Below are 24090 nucleotides of genomic sequence, written 5' to 3' on the forward strand. Positions count from 1 at the left end.
CAGTGGGGTGTGCCTGTCATCCCAGCTATGCTGGAGAGCATAAATCAGGGGATTAGAGCCCAGGAGGGCCTGGGCATAGAGCAAGACTATTTGAAAGTCAAAGAACCTAAAAAAAAAGGCTGGTGGAGGCTCAAGAGATGGAGCCCCTGCTTAGCAAGTGTGAGGCCTGAGTTCAACCCTTAGTACCTACCCTTCTGAAAAAAATTTTTAAAAATTTGAAAGAACATCAATTATGTTTGTTGTTTTAGGTTCATCGTGTTTTTAAGGCTTGCAAATTAGTCATTTTCATAATATTTGTGGTTACTCTTTAAAAATTTTGTTTTACAGTTCTTATTTAGATTACTTATCTACCAATTTCTTTTCTAACGGTTGGGTTTTGCTCCCCAGCCCTTACCTCTGGATTCCCTTCCCTTCATCATGAAATGTGTCCTTGAGTAGATAATTCAATGAGGAATCATTAGTAACCATTCAGGTGTAGTTGGCCTCAAAAGTATATTTTTGCCCCCCCCCCCCCAAAGATATTGGAGAACTTTGGGGCTACTGCTTTTTTCCTTAAGACCTTGAAAATACTAGTCCACTGTTTCCTGGCATCTTCTGCTTTGAAGAATGTATTGGTTATCTAATTGTTTTTCCTTTCTAATCAAATTGGCTTTTACTATTTCTCTGTATCTTGGTGTTTGCCATTTTTTCATTATGATGTATCTTAGTGTGGACTTTTTGTGATTTATTTTTCAGAACTTGATATACTCTTTCAATTTGAGGACTTGTGTCCTCTAAATTCTGTGCTTTAACTCAAATAACAGAAACCCAACTCAAAACAGCTTTAAGAATAATTTTAGAAGATGTATTAAGTCACATAACAAAAAAGTCAGGAGGAAGGTGACCTCAGGATTTGTTAATTTATTAGCCTAAAGATCTAGGCTGTGTTCAGCATATTGGCTCAGTACCCTCTATGATTCCAAGATGGGCCACCCTAGCTCCAGGATTGCTTTCTTCTTTGCCATTAGCTCCATTAGAGAGATTTTTTTTTTTCTTCCTAGTATCTTTATGAGAGCAAAGCAGCTTTCCTCATGGATCTTTACTCCTCTTCCCACAGGCTTCTCTTGTTTAGTGTACCAGAATTGCAGGGAAAAAAGGAACACAATAATTTGTTAAGACCAATCTGGATCTTCATCTCAAAACTAGGATAGGATCAACTTTCACTGAGGCACTTGGAGGAGGATTGGATACCAGAACAAAGTCAGAGATCTGTCAGTAAGAAAAAACTGAGGGTGGGTATTGGGTAGGCATCCATCAGTGTCTACAACTCTGTTCTCTCTAGCCTTGCTACCACCCTTTAATTGAACATATGTTAGACCTTCTTATCTTCTCCTTCCTGTATCCTGGCTTAATTTCATATTTTAAATTTCTTAATCTCTCTGATGGTAGTCTGAGTTAATTCCTCAGATCTCTTTTACAGTTTACCATCTTTCTCTTTAGTGAAATTTGCTGTTTAACACATGCATTTAATTTATAATTTTGAAGACTAAAATATTAATTTCTGGAAGTTCTATTTGTTCCTTTTCCACAATTGCATATTATTTTTCATAATATCTTGTTCTTTATTGTTTCTACTTTTCCTTTCAAAGCTTTTAATTGTATTTATAGAACCCTATTATATATTTTTCTATTTCAGTTCTCAGAATGTTGATTTTCCTGTTTTTCACTTTCTTTAAGTTTTTTGTTTTCTTAGGGGGAGGTGTTTTGTGAGTGTGGAAGTCTACCCAGCCATTTTGTATTTACCTCTGCCAGCATTAATTTTTGTATGGATTTATGAGCTTGGATTTCTGTACCAGGTGAAATGTATAAATTGGAACATCCACAAGCATGGCACATGTCTCAATATTTGATTTCTCATAGAAAAAAAACTTGGTGCTCTACCCCGAGCTTAGATCAATGACTGTTTTTAGCATTTCCCTTTGCTGATAGGAATTTTCCTTACTCCTTTTCCAGGAGGAGGCAGCTTTTCTAAAATATACTGTTATGAAGGGTATTAATTTTAATTTTCTGCCTTGTGGGTCCCAATGCCATCTTCCTACATAAAAACCTCTAACCTAGGGCTCTTGAACTCGTTCTAAGACCCTTCTGGTCACAGGTGTGAGATTATAACTCTGGCTTTAAGTTTTCTCTGTTTCAGTTACCTATGGATTTCCCTTTTTTCAATTTTGGCTTTTTGGGGTCATATCTAATCTAGCATCTCTTTGCATTTAGAATAGCAAAGATGTTCACATCAGCTGAGTCTGTTATCCTGTTGCCAAAGAAGATTCTCATAATAAATGAAACACTATTTCTTGGGCAAAGCAATCGTACTTTATAAAGCACTTCCTAGTCATTCTCTCATTTGCCATTTTACTTATACTTTCAACTTGTTCATCTTCCTGATTGCATTCTGGGGAATTTCCTAGGACATGTCTTTATGTTTATACTTGAAAAGTGACTCCAGGCACAGGGTTCTTCTTCACCTTTCCCCTCTTCTGTAATTTGTATCTCCCTTCTCCCATAGTAACAAAACTCTTTTCCCATAAGTAAGTATGCTCAATTGCTTCACACTGAAGTGTAAGAGTTGTAATACCATTACTGGCATCTAACCTACTAAGTAAACTTTTGTTCTTTCTTTGAATATACATGCACGTGTATGGGGGTGTGGGTGTGTAGTTTGAATATATATATCATCAAGTGTATACAGTTGAAATATTGTGTTTAGAAGCTGCTTGATTTAATTCTTTTCGCTGAATGTTTTTGTTATCAATCTAATACATACTCTGCCATCAATTTTCAGTTTATTTTTGTATCCATTTTGATTTAGTATTTTTTTAGTATGTAACACATTTACATAGCTCAAATATCAAATTACAAAAACTTCAAGTTTTCCTTCCATCTCTCTCTTAATTTCTAATTTTTCTTACCTGTATTTCTTTTTGGGACAAATAACGATATGTATATTTGTGTGTGCATTTTCATTCTCATTTCAACTTCTTCTTTGTTTCCCATTTTTTAAAATAACTAATTGCCTCAACGAATAAAATAGTCCTGTACATCTGGTATTTCACATTGTGACCGTGTAGCTTTAGGAGGAATGCCTCAAAGTGAAATTGCTGCGACCGAGGGTGCATGTATGTACAGTTTTGTTAGACATTGTCAAACCCTCTCCACAGAGCTGTACCAGTTTTCATCCTCATTTGAAGTGGAGAAGAGCATGTTTCTCCATGGCCTTGACAGTGGAGAATGCTACCAAGCTTTTGAATTTTTGCAGGTGTGAAAGAAAGAAAAAGAAATAGCATCTGAAGACCATTTCTCTCACTTTGGGTGAAATTGAGCAGCTTTTCCTATACCACTGTCATGTCTTTTTCTGTGAACTCTTTATTCATGTCTTTTACCCATTTTTCTATTCTGATTTTTCACCCATTTTTCTCAGAATTCTTAAGGAATTCCTTATAAACGAGGATGATTAGTCCTTTATCTGTGAGATAAATTGTAAATATTTTCTCCCATTTTGTTCGTCTCATGGTTCAAAGTCTGTTTCTAAATCACTAATCAATTAACTGAGGAATAATATAGTTATGTGAAAGCTTTATATCAAGACACCAATTAATAATTTACTTATAAGACTCAACAAAATCCAGAACTTGCCAACTAAAGATTAAAAACCAGAAACAACCTTACAAAGACACAGATATAGTCGGCGTACCTGTAAAATATATTCATGGCACCAAGATGGAATAACTAAGAAATTGCATAACTGAATTAAAATTCAGAATATTTTAACAGCCTGAAAATATGGGCTAACATGCAGAAAGTAAAATTTGTAGAAATAATGTTTTGTGCTTAGGCTTAAAAACATTAATTCCATGTGTTCAAGATTGGGAGTATCTGCTGGGTTTTTACCACACACTTATAAGCTTAACAAGATGATATAATTGCTACAAGAAAATGTATTCCTAGAGTGAATATTGGAAGGAGATTATCTTTATCATGAAGACTGTCCTTTTGGGTTTGATACTGATGAGACCACAGCTAGAATGTTATGCTCAGTTTGGGGGACCACAAATCAGGAGAGTAACAGACATCTGTGAGCAAGTGCAACAGGGAGGCTGAGTTAGTGAAGGGTCTTGAACCACCAAGTGAAGAATGATCAGGAACTGGAGAATAATCCAGAGAAGGAAGTCAAGTGAAGACCATCACGTGGAAGAGGGACTCACATTACTCAGTGTTGCCTTAGAGAGCAGGCCTGGGATTGGTGGTTACAACCTGCTACATATGCAAGCTAACTGCAAGGAGAGCTTCCCAGCCAGCACCAAGGACTATTGTAGGGGGATGAACTGCTTTTCCACCTTCCTCTTCCCTGTGGCAAAGGTGCTAGGATGGAGATGGCAGGCGGATGTGAGCTATTCCATTGCTATGTGGAGGCGGTTTAGGGACCAGGGTTTTTGTTGTCTAGCTCACAGAAAGCAGTCTTTCCTTTCTTTCTGGTGTCTTCTGTTCATGGAGAACAAGAGCAGGTGGGGAAAGCGATATGTGGGAGTTTTTGGCTGACAAAAGTAGATGAAAAGTTTGGAAAAAACATTAGCCTATAGGATTTTATGTTAAAATGTGTCAACTTTGAGTTTTAGCCAAGATCCTGAGCCAGTTTCCTGGGAGCAGTGATGACAGTGATGTCTGTGGGCCAAGACCTCCAACAGTGCCTCTACTTACCCATCTACACCTAGGACTTAGATCCTTGCTCTCCCTCACTGAGTCTGATGAGAGCAATTACAGTATATATTTTACTTGATTAAACCTTGCTTGGGGAACTCAGAATAGTTCTCATGATAATCTTAACATCAAACTTGAATGTGCACATGAATCAGCTGGGGATGGGATTCAAGTACAGATTTTGGTTCCCTAATTCAGAAATAGGCTTGTGTCTCTTGTAAGCACCCAGTGATTTTGCTGGTTCAGACCCACATTGAGAAGTGTCTAAGGTAGCAATCTGCAAACAGACCCCCACAGAACACTTGTATTGGCGCTCCCTGTCCCCACCTGATTGTTTAAAGTGCAGATTGGAGTTGGGGTGTAGCTTGGGGGTGGAGTGTCTAACATGCACAAGGCCCTTGTTTCTGCAGTCAGCTCCATCCCCAACACTGCAAAAAAAAAGCATGAATGGTCATGCCTGTGATCTCCAACACCAGAGTTTCTACTGGTGGAACCCAGGAATTGGCTTTTTGACCTGGCACTTCGGGTGATTCTTAAGCACACTAAAGGTTTGGAGACTTTGGCTTTGGGAAAATGGATAGGGGGATTGTGTTAGTCAGCTTTCCTGTACTGTAATGAAATGCCTGTGATAAACAACTTATGAGTTTCCTCTGGGGCTGAGGACATAATTCAGTGGTGGAGCACGTGCCTAACACCCGTATGGCCCTAGGTTAGTTTCTCAGCACAGGAAAAAAAAAAAAAAAAGAAAGGAAAGGTTTACTATTTTCTTCTGGTTCAGTTTTTTAAGTTTCTGTTCACAGTCAGTCGAACACATTGCTTTTGGGCCAGTGGTAAGGCAGCACACCATGGAGGAAGTGCACCGTAGAGCGCAGCTGCTTACCTCATGGCTGCTGGGAAATGAAAGAGTGAGAGAGGAAGAGAGCAGAGCTCCACAGTCCTCTCCAAGGGCACATCACAATGGCCTAAATCCTTCCACTAGGCCCCACCTTCTGAAAGTTCCACTTTCTCCTAGCAGTGTCAAGCTGGGGACTAAACCAGGGAATTAGTCTTGTGGGGACTTAACCTATGGGCCCTTGAGAGACATGAAGGGAAAAGAAAAATCATTTAAGGAGACACAGTGAGTGGCACACAATGTGGGTTGTAGAACATAGGCCACTTATCTTGCATGCAGAAGACTGACCAAAAGTCTCCAGACTAGCTGGGTGACCTGGGGCAACACCTCTAAGCCTCAACTTCCTCTTTTATAAAGGGGAGACAATGTGATCTGATGATCTTTTCCTGTCCCTTGGTCTTGCCTTGTTTTCTGCAGTCATCCAGCATGCTGTGCCCACCCCATGCCAAGGTGCACTGACCATGAGCCTCAACTCCTCCCTTGGCCACAGGAAGGAGCTAAGCAACCTCACCGTGGAGGAGGGAGGTGAAGGGGGTGTGATCGTCACCGAGTTCATTGCCATTATCATCATCACCGTGTTTGTCTGCCTGGGAAACCTGGTCATCGTGGTTACCTTGTACAAGAAGTCCTACCTTCTCACCCTCAGCAACAAGTTTGTCTTCAGCCTGACCCTATCCAACTTCTTGCTGTCTGTGTTGGTGCTGCCATTTGTGGTGACTAGCTCCATCCGGAGGGAATGGATCTTCGGTGTGGTCTGGTGCAACTTCTCTGCCCTCCTCTACTTGCTGATCAGCTCGGCCAGCATGCTCACCCTCGGGGTCATTGCCATAGACCGGTAAGCTTGCCTCAGACTTAGAGAGTTGAAGGATTTCAGAATGGTGATTGCTGGTCCAGCCACTTGTACACTGTTAGTTCCTTGGAATAGGGCCAGCGGCCTCTTCTAGGGCAGGGTGAGCAAACTGAGTTCTGCCTTCTCTTCAATCTCCTTAACCAGAGCACCGCTGGTTGTATTTGTCTAATTGCATATACAGTCACGTGCCACATAACGATGCTGCAATCAGTGACAGACTGCATAATTTGAAATTCTGTACCATATAGGTGTGTAGAAAGCTATACCACCTGTTTTCTTGTCAGTACACACTGATGCTTGCATAACAACAAAATCACCAAGTGACACATTTCTCAGAATGTATCCCTATTGTTAAGTGATGCTTGACTATAATTTAATTTTTTTAAAAGGAGGTTCCACTGCTTTAAAAAAAAGTTCTAGAAACCTTTGTTTCTCCTTTTACAGATGAAGAAACAGAGCTGAGGTAGGTGAGTAGGAACTGAGTCCTGGTCTTCTGACCCAACTGTTCTTTCAACCTTACAGGTGCCTACTGTGTCGTGCTGTGGTCTTGGTCCCAGCTCACTGGTGGAGCCCAGATAGGAAACCTATTCACTCTTCCACAGCCAGGGCTAGAAGGGGAGCAGGAAAAAGAAAACAATCCAGGGAACAGACAGTCACAACTGGGAGAGGCTGAGTGTGTTGTTACCACCCAGTTTGCTCCCAGTGGCACTGCAGATGTTCCTCAGCTATACCTGGTGGGTTCTTGAGACTCCTGTATTGTGCTGGCAGAGTTGGTTGTACAAAGCTCAGGGGCTTTGCAGTGAGTTCCCACCCTTCATTTAGGATTTTTTAGTAGGATTTTTCCAATGGTCACTTCATCCATCACAGGCAAAGGTTGGACTTCATGGAGACGGGGAGGGTAGATTCAAGGTCTGTGTGATTTCCCAGAAACTGGGGAGGAAGTTAGTGGTAGAGTCAAGGTAAAAGCAGAGGGGGCTGGCCAGGGATGTTGTGCCACAAGTCCCTAGGCTCTTAGGGGATCACCCGTTATTCAGGTGATGAGTGTAGTTGGACTGTTCATCCTGAGCACAGGCCTCCACTGGACTCAGAGCCAGAATCCTATTATCCCTCCATGGCTGTGTGAAGGATGTAGAATGAACAGAGATAAGGCCAAAATGAGTCAGTTAACTAAATGTCTGTTTTTTTCCAGTAATAAAAGCAATACAGAAAACATAAAGAATGAAAGAAGAGCTACTCAGAATCCAACCAATCTGGATCAATCACTGTTTATGTTTTCAGTGTATTTGCCTCTGGTAATTTTTGATTGTGTACATTGAATTTCTGAAATAGGCTCGTGGCACACATAGTTTTGTGCCTTATCATGTGATCACGGGCATTTCCTCCCATCTGGAGATATCTGGAGAACATGAGTTTTAATAGTTCTGTGGAATCCTATCCTGTGGATGGACTGTGACTTTTTTTTTTCAGTCCCCTGTTAGTGGAGTTAGGTGGTTTCACACAGCTCACTACTCTGAGAGCATGTCTGTTTGTGGAATTGCCATGTTTTCAGTAAGAGTAACTACACCTTCAAGATTCTTGGTGTAGAAAAGTCAAGTTGCCTTTCAGGAAGTTGTACAGATGTTTACTTCAGCAGCCGTGTTCAGTATCCTATCAGGATGGATTATGTAATACTGGAAAAAGATTTTTCGAAGCTCACTGACTGTGGGGAAGAATGGAATCTCCTTGTTTTACTTTCTATGCTAGTCAGACTTTTGTTGCTGTGACAAAATATTATATAGTTTGGCTCATGGTTCTAGAGGGTTCCATCCATAGTCCTTGGCTGTGTTTAGTTTACACTCATGGTGAGGCAGAGCATCATGATGGCGGGAGCATGTGTCAGAGGCTCACCTCATGGTGGACAGGAAGCAGAGAAAGAAAGGATTGGGCACTGGGTGTACCCTTCAAAGGCAGCCCCCAGTGATCTACTTCCTCCAGCTAAGCACTACCTCCTGGAGTTTCCACCACCTCCCAAATAGCACCCCCAGCTGGGGACCATACCTTCAGCAAATGGATCTGTGGGGTCATTATTCAAACCACAGCACTTTCTATTGTAAGAAATATTAACTTTTGAATATCCCTTCCTTGCGCCTTGGGTCCTGGGAACACAGAGTGAGGCTAAGAAGCTTAGTTGTAGAGATGGGGCATTGGGCTGTGGGAGTGGCTCAAGTGGTAGAGCACTTGCCTAGTAAACATGAGGCCCTGAGTTCAAACTCCAGTACCACCAAAAAAAGAAAAGACAAAGAAACCCCCAAAAACCCTAAAAGAGATGGGGCATTGGTCTTGAAGTGTCTCTGCAGGGCTGTCTCTAGCTGAATGCTTAGTAAATAGTGCCAGCTGTCTGCAGTGGAAGCTGTAGGAGGCTGTCAGTTCTGCCATTAAATCTGGGGTTTAGAGAGGTAAGAATGAGGTTTTTCACCAGCAAGTATGACAAACTCTCGAATCATGCCATCCAAATGTATCACCCACAGAGAGTTTATATTGCCCAGTGCCTTATTCTTTGATGTACTCTATGGGAGGTTCTGAATCTTGGGGTGGTAGTAGACAGGCATGAGTAGGATACAGACCCACCCAATAGCCACCCAACAGAGTAGCAGGTCAGTGACAGACACTGACCTGTGCCTGCTGATGTCAAAGCAAAGCAGAAATAACTGTCACAGACAGCTCCACCAATCACTGCTGCCAATGGATGGGGAAGTGAGGACATCAGGAAAAGATGGAGCTCAAGCCAGGCCCTAAATAGTGAGAAGGGTCTTGCAGGTATGTAACTCAGGACTTCGCAACCTCAGCTCTGTTGACTTTTGAGCCAGGTGACTCTTCACGGTGAGGTGCTGTCCTGTCACTGTGGGACATATGGCAGCTTCTAGCCTCAACTCACTAGGTGGTAGTGACATCTCTCTAGTTGTGATAGCACAGAGTGTCTCTAGACATTGCTACATATCCTCAGAGGGACACAATTATTCCCAACTGAGAATCCTAGTGGAAGCAAGCTGTCAGGACTGGTGGTGGCTCAATGCCTACCATGTACCAGTACCACAAAAAGGAAAGAAGGAAGGAAGGAAGATGTCAAACTTGTTGGACAGATGACCCCAAAGAATCTATCTTATAGCCCATAAAGAGAGAGCAAAGGCAGATTATAAAAAAACAGCTGGCTGGAGTGAAACTCACCATTTAACTGTCAGGTCCTAAACTAGCCAAGTGGAAATAGACAGCCTGGGCCATGGTTCCATGGGTGAAGTGTTTTACTGTGAATAATTCTGATACTACAGGCAAGTCTAAAATGTGTGGTCACCTCTAGCTTAGCTGGGAAGCTGGTAGGGTGCCAGAGCCATTTAAAATGTTTCTCATATTTTCATTCCACCCTGTGGTCGATGAAACTCCAGTTCCCAAAATAGAATATAATACATGCAAGTGCCTAAAACAATGGATTATGAGAAAAAGGATCACTCAGATTGTGCAGTGTTAAGTTAACCTGTTTACACAAGGTAGCTGGAGTTGGCATAGATTTGTTCATGTTTTCAGTGAAGACATCTTATAAAAACAGGATATATCAACATGGTTGGTATGTGGCAGGAGAGCTACACACCCCTTGATATGTCACACATGACAACCTGAGACTCTCTCTTTTGGGTCCAAGGGTCATGTGTGGGCTCGTGTGTAAAAATGAACAGTTAGTGGAAAGATCTAGAACCTCAGAAGACAGTTAAGAGAGGGCTGGGATGTGGCTTAGGTGGTAGAGTGCCTGTCTACAAGCAAGAGGCCCTGAGTTCAAACCCTAGTACTAACCCCCTCTCCCTGTAAAACAAAACAAAACAAACAACAACAACAAAAAAAACAGTTAAACACTCAGAAAGCAAAAGAAACCCCCTGTCTTTGGGAATGTCTTTTATGTTGATAGAGGGATAGATTTATACATGTCAACATGTGTACATTTAATCCTCCCCCTCCAAAAGAAATAAAAGCAATGTAACCCCTAGAGGCTGTGGCTGTACCTGTACCTGGGCAGGGCTGTGGCCTGTGGGGCTTTTCTGACTCTCAGAGACAGTCCTCAAGGTAGCCAGCACCTGGCTGCTGGCCTGGACCTTCCTGGGAACTCAGGAGGGAGAAAACACGGTCAGGTCCCCTGTAGTTGCCCAGACCCAAACTTGAGTCAGCAAGTAACACAAGTATCATTTCTTACAATAAAGGAAAACCTGTCCATAAGGTAATGGTATTAAGTGGATATTGAGAATAGCTCACAGATTCTGGCAGAACACATCTTATTAATTGTAATTATTCTTATGACTGCCAGAACAGGATTGGTCAAAGGGTCCAAGACAGTGAACATTTAGCACATCTGGCCTCCCACACCCACTCGTACACTCTCCGGAGGTCCTGAAGTCAGAGCACCTGCACGTCATTTAGAGAAAAAAAGTAGAAGTTTTGATTTTATGTCTTAAAATTTTTTTTCTTTCTTTTTGATAGTACTGGGGTTTGAACTCGGGGCCTTGTGCTAGTTAGGCAGGCACTCTACCACTTAAACCGTGCCCTCAACCCACTAGTCTGTTTTTGAGATAGAGTGTCACTAACTTTTTCCCCCGGATGTCCTCAAACTGGGATCCTTCCATTTCTGCCTCCTAAGTAGCTAGATTGCATATGTGTACGATCATGCCTGGCCTCACCTTGTGTCTTCTTAAATGAGAAGACCTTCCTAGAAGTACAACCCCCAACCCTTCCACTCAAGCAAATTTTCCTCACATTTCACTTACCAGGATGATGTCTTAGCTGGTCACTCCGTGAGGGTAGGAAGATCACTATAGTGGTTTGCGTCATCCTCCTGGGCTCAGAGGGGCCCGGTGTCCCATGGATCATGAAATTTTGCAGGAACATGAGCTCTGTGGGATTCCGTCCCTAAAGAGGAAGGAGACAGGTAGGTGGGCCAGCAGAGAACAGACTCTGCCTGACTACCATTTAAGGGGAGATACGATCCAGGCTTTTCACATGCTCTGCCCCAATCATTCCTAGAGGCAGACCTGAGACCTAGGTTCTACAATTCCCACTTCAGAAAAGGAACTGGAGCTCTGAGAGGTTAAATTAGCTACCCAAGGTCCCAGGTCGTAGGCAACAGGTGGACTCAGAATTTCCACCTCCGAAGTCATGCTTCTTCCACTGGACTTGCATGGCCTTTGTCAGATGCAAACTGAGACACCAGTGTGAGACAGTAATAACCTTATTCAGGCCACTGTGAAGTGACCCTGTCATCTGCACCACAATCACAGCAGGAGCTTCTTCTCAGCTCCATACCCCCAAATGCTCTTGGCCTGAGCTTGTGGCACAACACCTGAGCACTCCAGGCTTACCCTGGTTTGGAACACTGACTGGGGAGGCAGCCCATCCAGTCAGCTGTGGTACCCAAGGGTAGGTCAGGAAGGCCCTGGTGGAGGAGATAGCCTCACAGGGAATGTGTGAGGTGTAGCTACAGTCACTTTCCAGCATCCTGCCTGTACCAGTCAGCATCGTTGTGGTCACCCTTGTCCCACAGGCACCTTCATGGGAAGGTTCAATTCATGTAAGCAGTATTCCCTTGGGTAAGTCTGCGGGGGAGAGTGGTGGTTTACCTCCAACCCTATGCTCTAAGTCCTTCCACCAATAGATGAATGAAAAGAAAAAGTCCTTCCACCCTTTCCATTTCCAGGGTTGGCATTAGCCCATCCTATAAGGCTCTGCCCACCCTGCCCCTGCCCACCTGGTAGTTTCTCATCTCCCCTCTCCTCGTCCTCAGTGCTTCCGCCTGATTGCACTACGCACATTTCCCCTGTGGAACCATGCTCGCTCGAATGTCCATGCCCTGCTGAGGCCAGCCTTCCTCCTGGGATGGTTTCAGGCCAGTGCCCCAACCTTTCAGGACTCAGGTCTTGTGTTCTCTCCTCCAGAAAGCCCACTCTACCCCTTTGGTCTGGATCAAGGTCTGCCAGCTTGAACCAGTAGAATACTTGCCTACCTCCTCCGTAACAGGAGTGTGACTGGAAGCCACCCTCTGATCCATGGACTCTAGAACAAGATAGCTTGCAAGGAATTGCTGGGCCTGTGTGTGAGGGACCGTAGAGTTAGATAGCCTGCGGGTTGGTTGTTTTTTTTTTTTTAATCTCTTGCTTCCATATATCTGGGTAGGTTATTCGGCCTTTCTTTGCTTTAGTGTTTTTGTCTAAAAAATGAGCATGGCACACCTGCTGCTCACAGTTGTGAGCATTCAGCGGGGCCCCTTCCCACTCCTGACTCATGTGTTTGCCTTCCTCACATCGTCTCACCTGTGTTTCCAGGAGGTAGCACACAGCACACTTTCAGGAAATATCTGTTGAGTGAATGAACCCAGTAGTCCAAAGACATCACTTGGGTTCTTAATGACCTCTCTGAAAACTGCCCTAAAGAGATTAATGCCAGCAAGAGCAGAACTGAGCTGGCTTGACACATGATCTCTCGGGACCCCTGAAGAGGCCTCAGGGGCACCTGCACTGCCAGATAGGAGAGGTCTCTGGTGTGTCAACCTGGACATGGGACCATCTGAGTTCTGTGTCCTGGCTTGCATCCAACTGTTGTTCTATGCTGAAGAGCTGTGCAGCACGATAGCCTGCAACTCACTTGGGGAGGGCTGGAGAAGGTGCCTCTTAGAGATGGCTTTACTCTATGGAAGGGTTGGCTGGGAGAAGTGCAGGGCCCCTGAAGGAAAGCAGGGTACACTTCTTGATGTGTTCTCTCTTCCTTTTGACCCCTCTGTGTCCCCACCCCTATCCCTTTTCAGCTATTATGCTGTCCTATACCCGATGGTGTACCCCATGAAGATCACAGGGAATCGGGCTGTGATGGCGCTTGTCTACATCTGGCTTCACTCCCTCGTCGGCTGCCTGCCTCCCCTATTTGGTTGGTCTTCGGTGGAGTTTGACGAGTTCAAGTGGATGTGTGTGGCTGCCTGGCACCGGGAGCCTGGATACACTGCCTTCTGGCAGATCTGGTGCGCCTTGTTCCCCTTTCTGGTCATGCTGGTGTGCTATGGCTTCATCTTCCGTGTGGCCAGGGTCAAGGCACGCAAGGTGCACTGTGGCACGGTGGTCATTGTGGAGGAGGATGCACAGAGGAGTGGGAGGAAAAACTCAAGCACCTCCACCTCCTCTTCTGGCAGTAGGAGGAATGCCTTTCAGGGCGTGGTCTACTCAGCCAACCAGTGCAAAGCCCTCATTACCATCCTGGTGGTCCTTGGTGCTTTCATGGTCACCTGGGGCCCCTACATGGTTGTTATCACTTCTGAGGCACTCTGGGGGAAGAACTATGTATCCCCCACCCTGGAGACCTGGGCCACATGGCTGTCCTTCACGAGCGCTATCTGCCACCCCCTTATCTACGGACTCTGGAACAAGACAGTTCGCAAGGAACTCCTGGGCATGTGCTTTGGGGACCGGTATTACCGGGAACCCTTTGTGCAGCGACAGAGAACTTCCAGGCTCTTCAGCATTTCCAACAGGATCACAGGTAACTTGGGAACCTGTTAGGAAAGGGATGCCCACCCCAAGGCAGGTATAGTTTAAGGTCCTTCTCAGTTGTTCAGCCTATGGCCTCAAAATTCCAAGCAGAGAAGGAGGACAGCAGAGTTTCCTTGGTGATACCCAAATATCCTTCCAATACTCAGCAGCTCAAGGCTATGGTAAAGAGGGGGCCAGCATAGCTCCCTGACATACAAGGGACACTACAATTCAGAAATCCACTTTTTGAAACCTTAGCCAAACCCTTGGTCTCAAGTGTATAGTTACTTCTTTACTAGAGAAAAAAAAAGAGCCAAGCATTAGGCCAGGCTGCTTCTCCTCTTGGCAAATGTTTCCTTCAGTGTGCCCTTTCTTCAATGCCCCCTCCTTACTTTGGCTGCTCGTTCCAGTCTGTCTCCCTTCCTCTAGCACAGGCACCTTGCGCCTTCCTCCCAGGCCAGCAGTTTCCTCATATAGTCCCTGGTGAGGGGGTGTCATTGCCAAATAGTAGCCATCCATTGAAGTGTCACTATCATGTGACTGAGGCTGCTTATCAGCCTGAGAGCGGATCCAGAGTCAGCTCCACCACCTTTGACAAGACCCAGATATTTGCTCTAGTTAGGAGTTAGAATTTTTTCACCTTTTTATTTTAAAATAATTTTAGAATCATAGAAGAGTTTAAAAAGCAGCACAGAGAGTTTCCTTTAGTGTCCAGCACAAGATCAAACCCAGGATCTCAAGCATACTAGGCAAGTGCTGTGCCAGTGGGGAGAGCCCTACATTGACACTTTTATAGAGCATTGGTCAAGCCTTTTCTAGTGTGCTCCTTGATTTGTCTTTATCTGTTTTCTCACAATTAAAATGAGGTTCTACTAATTTGGCAAGAATGCTGCAGGGCTAATGGGCTCAGTGCATCAGATCAGGGGCACTTATGTCAATATGAGTTAGGTGACCCTTGACCTCCTAGTTCAGGTGTCCTCTGCCAGCTTTCCCCACTATAAAGTCACCATCATTTCCATTGTAGTTAATACAACAGAGGAGCTACCCTGAGACTGTGCAAGTATTCTGTTCCTCCTCCAGCCTTCATGCACTGTTTTGAGCATGCAGTGGTGGACGACCCTAGCAGTTATGGCTGTGTTGTTCTGAGATGAGGTATCTAGAATTTTAGGGAGACCCTCACCCAGTCAAGCCATTGGAAGGTTTTAAGGGCACCTCATTCAGATTGCAGTTCTGACCTCTTGCAATATGACTTTGGGCATCTCATCAAACCATGTAGTTAATTTCCCTCTTCATGGCAAAGAGAGTTCCTTCACCTTCCTTAGAAGACATTATGACCCCTGGTTACTTTGAGCACTCATTGGCAGAGATGACGGGAGATTCTTTCCATCTGGTGATGAGGCACACCAGTTGTACTGATCTATTTCGTAGATTAATGGAGTTATTTCTGAAAAAAAGGAAGTTTGGGACTTTTTATTTTGACTGTATCCAAATGTTTCCATATCCCAGTATTTAAAAGACTGAAGTGCCCACCCCCTGCCACTTGCAAGTATGACTCGTGAGCCAAGAGGTATATTCAATGTTTGGCTTCATTTCACTGGTTAGCTTATTTGTTCAGATTTTGTAAAAATCACTTGTCTTCTAGGCAAAAAAATAATATTTTCTATTCCAGTGACATTAAGAATGAGGAAGAAAAAAAATGGAGAGACTTAAGGAGGAGAGGATAGATAGAACAAAAAGAAACATCTGTCTGGGGGCCAAGATTTTCCATGCAAGTCACTTGTGATTGTCCTGGAAGAGTTCGTGAGCTGTAAGAGCAAGTGGAAGACACCAGCTGTGGTTAGATTGGCAAGTCTAAGGCTGCTGGCAGTCCTTATTTAGAAAAACAGTCTTGTGGGATGCTTTTGGGTTGAACAGCTTGTGGGATGATGGGTTCTGAGTCTGTGGTTTCTCCAGGGATGGGAGCTGAGGAGTCTGATCCTAGGAGGCCAGAGGCATCAATGTGAATCTGGGTATCAAGGCAGAATGTGTGGCCCCATCCCAACTCCACACCCTGGGCCATCCAGGCCAGGAACTACCTTCCTGATAGAGAGAGTGAACTGTGGTTTCCACCACATGTCCCTGGTCCTTCTGTCTCAGCTAGAGCTGAACAGACCCTGTTGAATGCCCTGTGAGCAGATCTTCTGCTTGAGAGGTCTCATTAGCTGAACCCTACAGGGTGGGTTCACCCAGGATCTGAAATCGATGGGCTACCAAGAGGTGACCAGGCAGTGCCACCTCATGGTGAATAGGTCAGCCCTGGAGTGGACATTGTATTGTAGTGCTGAAAGGTAAGCTAAATGCTAATTTGGTCTTAGGATACTAAACTACAAGTCTAAAGTTGACACAGGCTCCTGGCAATCAGTGGAAAGAAGAGAACTCAGGAGAAAGGGCAAACAGCCTTCCACAGCCTTTCCACTAGAGGATATGCTGGTGCACCCCAGGCTGGAGGGCTCAAGGATGACCTCTTCCCCCAGTCAGGTGGCCTGCACCTGGGGAAGCAGCCTAACCAGATGCCCCTGTCACCTGGAGCCTTAAATGGGGCAGGGCCTCTTTAGTTATCTCCTGGGAAGAGGACGCAGTCTCTCGTTTACTTTGGAAAGTGCCTTAAATCATGTCCTTTTGAGAGGTCAGGGCCAGAGGGAGGAAAGGGCAACCTGGGAACTTTTGAATGTCCCTCCCTTGCTTTTCTAAGTACCTTTCCGGATGGCACTTCGAGGTCTTCTGGTGATTGTAGGATCTTCACCTCAGAATCCCTTCCCCTGTTGTGTTAGCTCCTAAAAGGCACTAGTGGTTTTTGCCTGCCCCACGTTCCTCCACAGCAGCAAACTTGATCTCTGGGGCCTGACTCTCTCCCTTCCTCTCTCTCCCTCCCTCTCTCTCTCCCTCTCTCTCTCCCTCCCTCTCTCTCTCCCTCCCTCTCTCTCTCTCTCCCTCTCTCTCTCCCTCCCTCCCTCCCTCCCTCTCTCTCTCTCTCCCTCCCTCCCTCTCTCTCTCCCTCCCTCTCTCTCTCCCTCCCTCCCTCTCTCTCTCCCTCCCTCTCTCCCTCCCTCCCTCTCTCTCTCTCTCTATCTCCCTCCCTCTCTCCCTCCCCCTCTCTCCCTCTCTCTCTCTCCCTCCCTCTCTCCCTCCCCCTCTCTCCCTCTCTCTCTCTCCCTCCCTCTCTCCCTCCCTCTCTCTCCCTCCCTCTCTCCCTTCCTCTCTCTCTCTCTCCCTCCCTCCCTCCCTCTCTCTCTCCCTCCCTCTCTCCCTCCCTCCCTCTCTCTCTCTCTCTCCCTCCCTCTCTCCCTCTCTCTCTCCCTCCCTCTCTCCCTCCCTCCCTCTCTCTCTCTCCCTCTCTTCCTTCCTCTCTCTCTCTCTCTGTCTCTCCCTCCCTCCCTGTCACTCTCCCTCTCTCTCTCTCTCTCTCTATGTCTTTTGAGGGGTTGGATTGGGCCCAGCCCGAAGGATGTGTTGTTTCATGGGAAAAATCTCAGGGGAACTGTGTCCACCCTCCAGTGGGAAAAGCTGGGAAAACACAGAGTACACAGATGCCACCTGGCTGCCCTATCTCAGGCCGTTCTGAGAAGCCACAGTGGTCTGGCTTAAGTGATTCCTCCCACTGGTGGAGACCAAGACATGTTCCTGGCTTTTGCTGCAGCCTCAGAGATGGTGTCCCAAACCCACTGTGGCTGCCACCATCCCGGTTGGCAGGAGGTGGCCCCCGTTGGCTCCACTCCCAAAGCCAGGCCTCCTGTTGAACATAGCCATGTTTGGAGGCCAAGACCTAGGAGCGGTGTTAGGTTCAGGGGAGGTGTTTTGGGTCTTCTCTGATCTCACCCTGTAACTAACTCCTGGTGAAGGGGAACGCCAAGGGGATAGCTCCGTATGGAATTCCAAAAATAAAGAAAAGGAAGTTCCGAGGGAAGCTCGCTGTGACTGCCCATCCCTCCAGTGCCTCCATCTCCTCCTTGGCTCCAGGGAAGAGAGGAAAGAATATCTTCTATTACCTTGCACCCTCAGAGGCTCTAGAATAAAATTAAAGAACAGGGTTTTCTTATCTGAAAGTGTATTGTAGGGAAATCAGGGATTGACTTTTATGGAAAATCATTATGTTGGTCCATTTTCTACTGCTCTAATAAAATACCCAAGACTGGATTATTTATAATGAACAGAGATTTATTTGGCTTACAATTCTGGAGGCTGGGAAGTCCAAGAGCATGGCATTGTCATCTGGCAAGGGATTTTGTCTTTATCAAGCCATGGAGGAAGGTAGAAGGGCAAGAGAGGTCAAAAGGGGTGAAACTCTCTTTGATACCAAGGCCATGCTTGAGGTAATTAACCCATTTCTATGATAACAACATTAATTCATTCATTTGGCCCCACCTCCCAACACTGTTGCCTTGGGATTAGCTTCCAACGCATGAACTTTGAGGGAAACATTGAAACCACAGCGGTTCTACTAGGTAGTAGGTCTTCCTCAGGAGATATGAGGAGTTTGACTTCTTTTTACTCTATGTTTTTAATTTCTAAGTGTTTTTTACGTCCATATTCTCTTTTAAAATTGTTCCCAGTTCCTTTTGTAATGGATTCATTAATTTTCAACTTTATGATACCCCGTTATAATTTTTTCATCCTTAAATTCCACAAATTGTGTTCTGAGATCCATTTGTCTTTTCTTTCTTTCCCCTTTCATGCTAGCACCTTTCTTTAACTGTGGTGGACCTTGGCCAGCTCTACACCTTTAGTAAGGAGACACTGGAGAGCCGTTGGGAAGCCCAGGTTGAGGTGGGGCTGGCAGTCTTCTTGACTACAGTGTGGTCCAGCTGGGCCATTTCAAGGGCCCCCAGTGTTTACTATCAGCATGTCTTTCTCTTGGGCTGACTGGTTTTCCTGGTGGAGAGGTCTTCCATCTCCAGCCTCCAGCTCAGGTTGGCCAGGATCTGATTGACAGATATATAGCTTCTCCCTCTCTTCTCCCTGTCCCCTCAGTTTTTACTATACTGCTTTTTCCTTCTGCTGTATCTGTGTCTCGAGGGCCAGAGCCATCTCTCTGGTTCATTCCACTGTCCCATCAACACTGCTGGTCAGGCATCTTAAGTCCAGATGGAAAAGAGCAGGGAGGTGTCACTACAGATGCTTTCTGTCAATCCCCACCTGCCTGCAGAGACTCCTGGGCCTAGTTTCTGAACTTCTGGGGTCCCTGAGTGACAACTTGCCTCGTTTTCTGGCCTCCCCCACAACCTCAGTTCTCTTTCCTGGGTCACTTTCATCATCCTCATCCATCTGCTTTCTAGCTTCCCTAAATTCTCTCCCACTTTAAGAAGATTTTTTTAAATCCCCCCTTGCTATTCAAGTAGGATCTAGAAGGTAAACATGGGGGTCGAATTTTCCATTTGTAACTGGAAGATGTTCTCTCTCACAGAACATCTCACTTTAGATTTTTTCCTCTACCTGCCTTGGTATCTGACATGGTCAACTGGTTTTCCCCTTTCCGGGAAAACCAGTGAGTCCTGACCCAGTGGGATAGGAATGAGGGGCAGAGTGGGGTAAAATCAGTGGATGTCTGCTGTCTTTCAGTGAGTTTTGCACAGAAGAGGGGAAAGAGCAGGAGGACAGGGGCTGTGTCCCTGGAGGATGGGAGCGGGGGAGGAGGGCAGTTATGACATAGGAGAGCAGGCACTGGCCACTTGGTAGTGTGTAATTGTGCTGTCAATGCCACCTTTGCCTTTCAGATTTGGGCCTGTCCCCACACCTCACAGCACTCATGGCAGGTGGACAGCCCCTGGGGCACAGCAGCAGCACTGGTGACACCGGCTTCAGCTGCTCTCAGGACTCAGGTAACCTTCACACTTCATAAACCTCTCTCCTGTGTGTTTACTTGATGCAGGTAAAATCACTGGTCAGAGGGACTTCCTTTCCCAAGTAGTGTGGAAAGAGCATGGAGCAAGAACTCAAGCCTGGGTTTCTAGTTGTGGCTCTTAGCTTCTCAGCTTTTCTGTGCCTCAGTTTCTTCCTCTAAAAAATGGGCACCTAAGCTCCTGTTCCCCCTGCCACATGGAGCTAATGTGAGGTTGAAAGAAAGCAAAAGCCTTTGAAAAGTTAAAATTTGAAAAGACTGTGCTTGTTACTCTACTTATAGTAACCACTGGCCAGTCCAGCCCTGGAGTCCACCTGCCTGGTTCTCAGCCTCCTGTTGGCCTTTTATGAGTGGAGGTATGTTAGATAAGTTGCTTAATCTCTTTCTACACTCCAGAGTATCCTCATTTGGGAAATGCGGGTAATAATCCCCATGTCAAAGGGTAGCTGTAAGAGTTAAAAGGCATAGTGAGTATGAAGCACTCCTGTCAGGCGCCGGTGCAGAAGAAGCCCTCCAGCAGCCAGGTCAACCAGCTTTGCCATCATCTTTCCTGGCCTGGCTCCCAAGGAGCAACTCCGTTTCCCTGAAGCACTATATTCCTATGAATCCTCCAACCATCCTCCCTTAGCTACAGCCTCGAAGAGCTTGCAAAATGTGGGCAGCCCCTCCCTCCCGGCCATAGGCTTCACGATGCCAGAGTCTGTTCTTGGTGCTCATGAAGAACCATGAATGCTACATCCTATGTTCACAGGGAATCCATGAGGCCCTGGGTTGGAGCCATGGGGGCAGAGATGAAAGTGTCAAAAAGGTACTCTCCATCAATCTAGTTCACAGCTGCAGATTGTAGAAGAGCCAGGCACCAGGCCACATCTGTTACCCATCTAGGACTGGCACTTGCCGATGTTCTGGGCTATGGAGGGAGAGGTACCAAATCCTAGAACGCAAAGTAGCAAGTTTGGCAGTGGGTGTTTCCCTGTGAGCTCTTCTCTCTCTCTGCTACTGGGAGCTTTTGAAAATCATCCCTACCTTGGCCTGTGTTTTCTGTCACCTAAGGGAACTGTGTCATGGAACCTGGGAGGCAGGACATTCCTGAGGATGTCCCCTCACCTGGCAGCCCAGAGGGCTCCACATGGAGTCCCAGGAACTACTGGTCACACCATCCCCTAGACCTGAGTCTCTTGTGCGACTTGAAGTAAAGGAGAATCTCTTACTTCCCAGACTGCTTGCCCATGCTCGTCAGCTAACAGAAATCCAGAGGTTCTAGGGTGTAGTGGTGAACTGTCCTCATGAAGCTTGCAATTGAGTGGGGAAGACAGACTTTCCATGAAAGGTGATACATCTCATTGAACTGTGCACTTCAAATGGTGAATCGTATGGGCTGTGAATTATAGCTCCATAAAGTTATTTTAAAAGGCCAGGCACGTGCTGAGCGCTGGGAGGGAGCCAAGTGGTAGGGAATACACAGCAGGGAGTTGGGAGTTATCATGCAGAGAAGGTAGGAAAGGCTTCTCAGTGGAGGAGATGGCCAGGTGTGAGAGGCAAGGACAGTGCTGTGAGCTGAAGAGTTGTGGGCATTTGGGTCACACAGAGTGAGTGTGGTTCAGCCTACAGTTTATTAGCTGTGTCCGATTAATAATGACTTCCAGTGACTTACCCCCTATGTGCCAAGCACCATCCTGAATTTTTCTGTCTCAACTCATGATCCTCACATTAGCTCTCTGAAGCAGATCAGGTGCTGATGCCAATTTTATAGTCACAGAGGGATACTGAGGGACTAAATCACCTGCCAGTAATGCCAGGTCTGTGCAGTGTGAACCTACATGCCTGACCACTATATCCTGAGGCCCACCCAGGGACTGGTTCTCCACAGGCAGGAACGTAACACCTGGCAATGGATTCTGAAGGCACATGAGGAACTCCAGACTTTGCTTTCCTCCTGAGTTCCTGAGCGCCGAAGCTTTGACAGATTGGGAAGCTGGGAACCAAGAACAAGGCAGCTCCCATTGTCAGGCCAGGGCACTGTGAAGTGGCAGGTCCCATCCCAGCCCTTCCTTCCTGCTATCCTGTGCCTCTTGTCTCTCCCCTGCTCTGGCCAACTCTACTAGGATGTTCCTTTATCGCCCCACTTCTTCAGGAGTATAATTTTCCAACCCTTTTTGACCCCTCCCACCCCCACAGAACTTTAAATTTTCAAGTTTTCTATGTGTGTGTGTTTTTAAGCTATGGTGACAGAATGGGACTGTAACAAGAGTTGTTCAGAATGCAAACTGCCTTTTAGTAGGACCCTCTCTTTTAGCAGTAGCCCTGCTCCCTCCTTCCACCCCACCCCGGGGCTGGCAGATGTAACGCTTTTGTGAGTTGTGACTCATTACTCACTGCTCTGAAGAACATTGGCACAGGGTCTGTGTGGCAGAAGCAGCCCCACTGGCTGCCTGCAAACTCCAGAAATGGATGACAGGTGGGACGTTTCTTGGGCAGCTGCTGCAGGGGTTAGCTGCACTTGATTATGGTTTGAAGGACTGTAGGGGCAGGGGAGAAGGGCACTTGGTGCTGTTAATTACATGTGCATAGTGTACTCTTCATCCTAGGGACAGATGTGATGCTGCTGGAAGACTACATGTCTGATGACAACCCTCCCTCCCACTGTACTTGCCCGCCCAAGAGAAGGAGCTCTGTGACATTTGAGGATGAAGTGGAACAGATCAAAGGTTGGTTTCTTAAAACATAGGAGCAAAGAGGATTTTAGGAAGTTTCCTTGGCTCAGTCTTGTCCCTCCTGAACACATGAGGGCTCCATCATCTTTTCCCATCCAATTATTCCCAACCCTGCTGGTCTCACTTGAGTCCAGAGGCACCTCAGAACAAGCAGCATCTAAAGCTGGGCAAAAGCAACTGTTGAACTATTACCCCTCCCCCCATACCAACTCACAGCTCCTTTCTCGGGAGGTGACCTTAAGTAAAGCAGTCTCTGAGCCCTCCCTATATAGTTGCTTTCATTTGTGGATGACGTGCAGTTATGATTCTGAAACTGCCCCTCTGAGCCTCAGTTTCTTCTGGTGGACAATGGAAATATGGCCCAGCGCCATTTTGATTGTTGCTGCTAAAACTGACAAGCATACTTGAGTCCTGGGAGAAAGTGAGTCCATTGCTTATACTCTCCTACTCCACCTGTTAACTCAATGTCCAGCACCCTTGTCACCTCTGGGACCAGGGGTTACTGTCCCACCCAGACATGCTAAGCAGACAAGTGACAAAGGAGCCCTCCCCTCTCTGCCCCGCTGCCCACAGGTATGAGAATCTTTGCCCCTGAATCTCACCAAGGGAGGTGACTCTGATGGAGGAATTGAGGATGTAAGGTCTTGATCATTCTCATTCTCACTCTGGAGGTGGCTCACTTTCAGGTTACTGAAAATGTATTCAATTTCTAGTAAACTTTACTATCATTTTCACTACAAAAAAAGATGCAAGTTCTTTAGAAATGCTGAATGTAAAAACAAATGTGGGCATATTAGAGTTTTCATTTCATAATTTTTTCTACCTCCTGCTCTTTGAGTTCAGAATGAATGGAGGTAGTTGTGGATGTCAGAGGTCGGAGAAGTTGTCTAACCATCCTTTTCACTGGCAAAGTAGATTTGAGAATGGAGCTAGGAACAGCAGCCTCACTGGCTTTATATTACTTTTCTACAGAAAAACAGTCAAACCCCTCTTCTGTCCCTGTCAGCCCATACAGGACCAAGCCTGCCCTTTCACACCTACATTGCAGGGGTGGTATTTCCAGAACTGCCCTTTGTAGGCACTGACAGCAAAGCACTAGCAGGGAAACAACATCCTTCTGGCATAGCAGGGAGGCCAGGGTTTACTCTTTTTTCCCTCCTGGATAGCAGAGTGCAAGTTGTCTGCTCTCTAGAAAATGTGAAAAGGAGGGAAGAAATTGTTTTCCCCCAAATATCCCCAGAAAACAGGCAGTGAGGTTCATAACAACAGTGTGCTGGATGTGGAATTGAAGTCACCTCCCTTCCTCTCTTCTGTTCATTTTTCTTTTGTCAGGGGTCCTAATCCTGAGTAGGGTGCTTGAATGTTAATGTCACTACCAACCCTGAGATCCTCTCCACGTAGGGAAGCTCTGAGAGATATGGAAGTTGACACAACTCTTGTTTGAGTGGACATGTATAACCATAGATAGATAGGCTGAAAGAACAGGGAATTCTTTCAAA

General features: G+C 45.8%; 1 protein-coding gene across 9 annotated transcripts in view; it reads left to right on the forward strand.

The window, feature by feature from the left end:
• The window catches only part of Gpr161 (G protein-coupled receptor 161), a 116883-nt gene that overhangs the window by 20563 nt on the left and 72230 nt on the right, over positions 1-24090 (forward strand). For 8 of the 9 annotated variants that reach the window (XM_074047566.1, XM_074047564.1, XM_074047559.1 and 5 more), the window contains 4 exons: positions 6041-6458; positions 13288-14012; positions 19753-19857; positions 22466-22585. In XM_074047566.1, the coding sequence (XP_073903667.1) occupies positions 6085-6458; positions 13288-14012; positions 19753-19857; positions 22466-22585 (1324 nt within the window). In that variant the 5' untranslated portion in view covers positions 6041-6084. Of the gene's footprint in view, positions 1-6040; positions 6459-6995; positions 7208-13287; positions 14013-19752; positions 19858-22465; positions 22586-24090 lie in introns of those variants that run through there. The other variant, XM_074047567.1, reaches the window with a different exon arrangement.

This window comes from Castor canadensis, chromosome 11, assembly GCF_047511655.1.
Source record: "Castor canadensis chromosome 11, mCasCan1.hap1v2, whole genome shotgun sequence".
In the NCBI taxonomy this organism is placed as follows: Eukaryota; Metazoa; Chordata; class Mammalia; order Rodentia; family Castoridae; genus Castor; species Castor canadensis.